Raw genomic sequence first — 2526 nt, 5'->3', positions numbered from 1 at the left:
CGCCCCCGGAGTGTGGCTGAGCCAGCTCTGCCAATCCCTTTCCAGCCAGGTGGAAACATCCCTGCACCCCCCTGTTCCCTGCTCCCACCTTCCGATCCTCCCTCTTCATCTGCTCCAGTCGCTCCAGCTGCCTCTGGCCCTCCTGGTACAGCTCCTCAGCCCTCAATGCCCTCTCCTCTGCATTCTGCTCCATCTGTTTCACAATGCCCTGCCGGGCTCTGGGAATACAAGAGCAGAAGGGTTTCCTGTGGCTCCATCCTGCTCCCCATCATGGGAACGCTGGCATGGACAGGGCTTGGTGTGGTTGGAATGGGCCGAATGCCTCCAAGGGGAAGAGGGAACCTCCTGCTCACCTCATCAGCTCCTGCTTCCTCTGGCGCTCCAGCTCCTCCTGGACCTCCATGCCCTTCTCCCGCTCCATTTCCATCATCTTATCCAGGCGTTTCTCCTCCTCCACCAGTTCCTTGAGGATCATCTGCTTCTCTAGGACTTGCTTGTCCCGGATCATGTTGCACTTGGCATTGAGGAACAGCTGTGGGGACAAGAGGTGTCTGTGGCTCCCCGGCCCCCTAGGACACGGAGCAGGGAGGGCCAGAGAAGGAGAGGAAGAGCCTGGGAGCACGAGGAGCAGGGGAGGCTCAGCAGTGCCAGGTGACAGAGGGGAGCGCCGGCCCTACCGCGTTCAGTTCCCGCACGTCTTCCTCCTGCTCTAGCCTCATCCTCGTCGCCCGCTGCAGCAGCTTCTGCTCCTCCTGCTGCAGCTCCTCCTCCATGTCTCTCCAGTGGTCCCTCTTGCCCTCCAGTTCTGCCTTTCTCTGCTCCTCGATCTGGGCCTTTTTCAGGGCTTCCTGTGGGGACACAGAGCGCTGCTCAATCCTGGGCACCTTCCCAAGGACACACAGGGGTCACACTTCAGGTGCTGCATTCCTGACACTGAGTGGGAACACGTCGGGCTCCTGGCACAGCCATAGGCATCCCTCCCCCACACCTCTGGGCAGACAGCCCGTGCCCTTGGAAGGCTGGCAGTGCTGGGCACAATTTCAGGGATGCTGCCCAGCTCTCAGTGGATCCCTGAGCCATGCAGCCTCCCCTGTGCTCCAAAACATTAGGGACAAAAGGGACCCCCTTGTTGAAGCCACCACCCCTAGAGTCTGCCAGGGATCAGGAAAAGGGGGAAGCAGGAAGGGAAATGCCTACAAAAGCAGCGTCCTGTCTGGCTCTCAGGGTCTTCAGCCTGTCCCAACACTCCACCTCAGTCAGGACTCGACCTGATTCCTTGATCCTCTCATATTCCTGTTCCCCAATGATGAGACATGGTTGGGGCTTCTCCTGGGGAAGGCTGGGGAGCACAGGGAGAGAGCTCAGTGGCACGGAGACCCCAACAGCTCCCTGTGCTCCCTGAGCTGCCCACCTGGCCACCAAGCCAGCCCAGATCAATGTGGGAAGTGCTGGGGAAGCCATGGGATCCCGGTTCTCTTGTTTTGGGGCGAGGCAGGAAGGGAAAGTGTGGTGAAAGTGGCACCAGGCTGGGATGCAGGGGGCAGGATTGCCGGGAGTGGTCAGAGGACACTGACAATCCGTGCTCCCCAGAGATTTTGGGATGCTGCACTGACACCTGCTGGGCCCCAAAAACCACTCAGGGCTCGGGCACAGCCTTACATGAGCTCCCGGATCAGGTCCTTGGTGATCACTTGGATGGTCTTGAGCTTGGGCTTGAAGGAGAGCAGCTCTCGAGGATGTTTTGGCACATCCTCAGAGATCACGACAGGGTCGCTGGAGCCCGTGACCTGCAGAAAAGAAAAGTCTGAGGGACGAAACCCCCCCCGCCACCTGGTGCTCCCTGGACACCGAGGGATCCCGGCCGGAGCTTTGGGCCCTCTGCCGGGACCGGCTGCGAGGTGTCAGGGGCGGGTCCGGAGGGAACAGAGGGGCCAGGGGTCAGAGGGAGGAGCTGGATATCTTGTGGGGTGTGGGGGTCTGGGGAGTCCGGGGAAGCCATCGGGACGGACGGATTGAAATCCCGGCGGTGAAAGCTGGAGACGGCCGGTGAGGAGGGACCTCCGGGAGGAGCCCCGCGCGCGGAGGGACCGGGATCCTGTCGCGGCTGCCATCGCGCTGCCCCTGCCGGGGCTGTCGGTGTTTTCCTGTTGTCCTGGAGCCGACCGTCACAACGTGGTGGAACCGACGGCTGGGATGTGTCTGAACCGACGGCGACAGCGTGTCCGAAGTCACTGTTGCGATAAATCGGGACCGACTGTTGCCATGGCAACGCCCCAACAGCTCGCATGGCGTGACGGGACGGGGTAAGGAATTGGGGGTGGTGCCTCAGGCGGGAGGGGCGGGGCTTATAGTGAAATAGGCGGGGCTTGGCAGAGCTGTGTCACCCGGTGTGCTCACACTTGCCCCACGTGGTGTCCTCCTTGCACAGACCTCCTTAAAGTGCCCCTACATGAACAAGACACACGCGACCCCCCCACCCCGGGGGTCATCAGAGAGTCACCAGTGACGGCCCCGCCCCTCCCCATA

The 2526-nt window shown here is 61.6% G+C and overlaps 1 protein-coding gene across 1 annotated transcript; it reads right to left on the bottom strand.

Moving 5' to 3' along the window:
* Positions 1–67: 67 nt before the first annotated feature.
* Positions 68–2325, bottom strand: LOC106632022 (cilia- and flagella-associated protein 45-like; the record flags this gene model as incomplete). Its single annotated transcript, XM_031063984.1, has 6 exons — positions 2010–2325; positions 1660–1787; positions 1198–1339; positions 678–848; positions 354–532; positions 68–218 (listed from the first exon to the last, which is right to left on the bottom strand). Coding segments are annotated over exons 1-6 (873 nt in total), but the record flags the coding sequence as incomplete, so codon positions are not given.
* Positions 2326–2526: the final 201 nt, after the last annotated feature.

The sequence above is a fragment of the Geospiza fortis genome, unplaced genomic scaffold (genome assembly GCF_000277835.1).
Source record: "Geospiza fortis unplaced genomic scaffold, GeoFor_1.0 scaffold387, whole genome shotgun sequence".
In the NCBI taxonomy this organism is placed as follows: domain Eukaryota; kingdom Metazoa; phylum Chordata; class Aves; order Passeriformes; family Thraupidae; genus Geospiza; species Geospiza fortis.
Note: the sequence above shows the minus strand (reverse complement) of the source record. Positions and strands in the feature narration are given on the sequence as shown.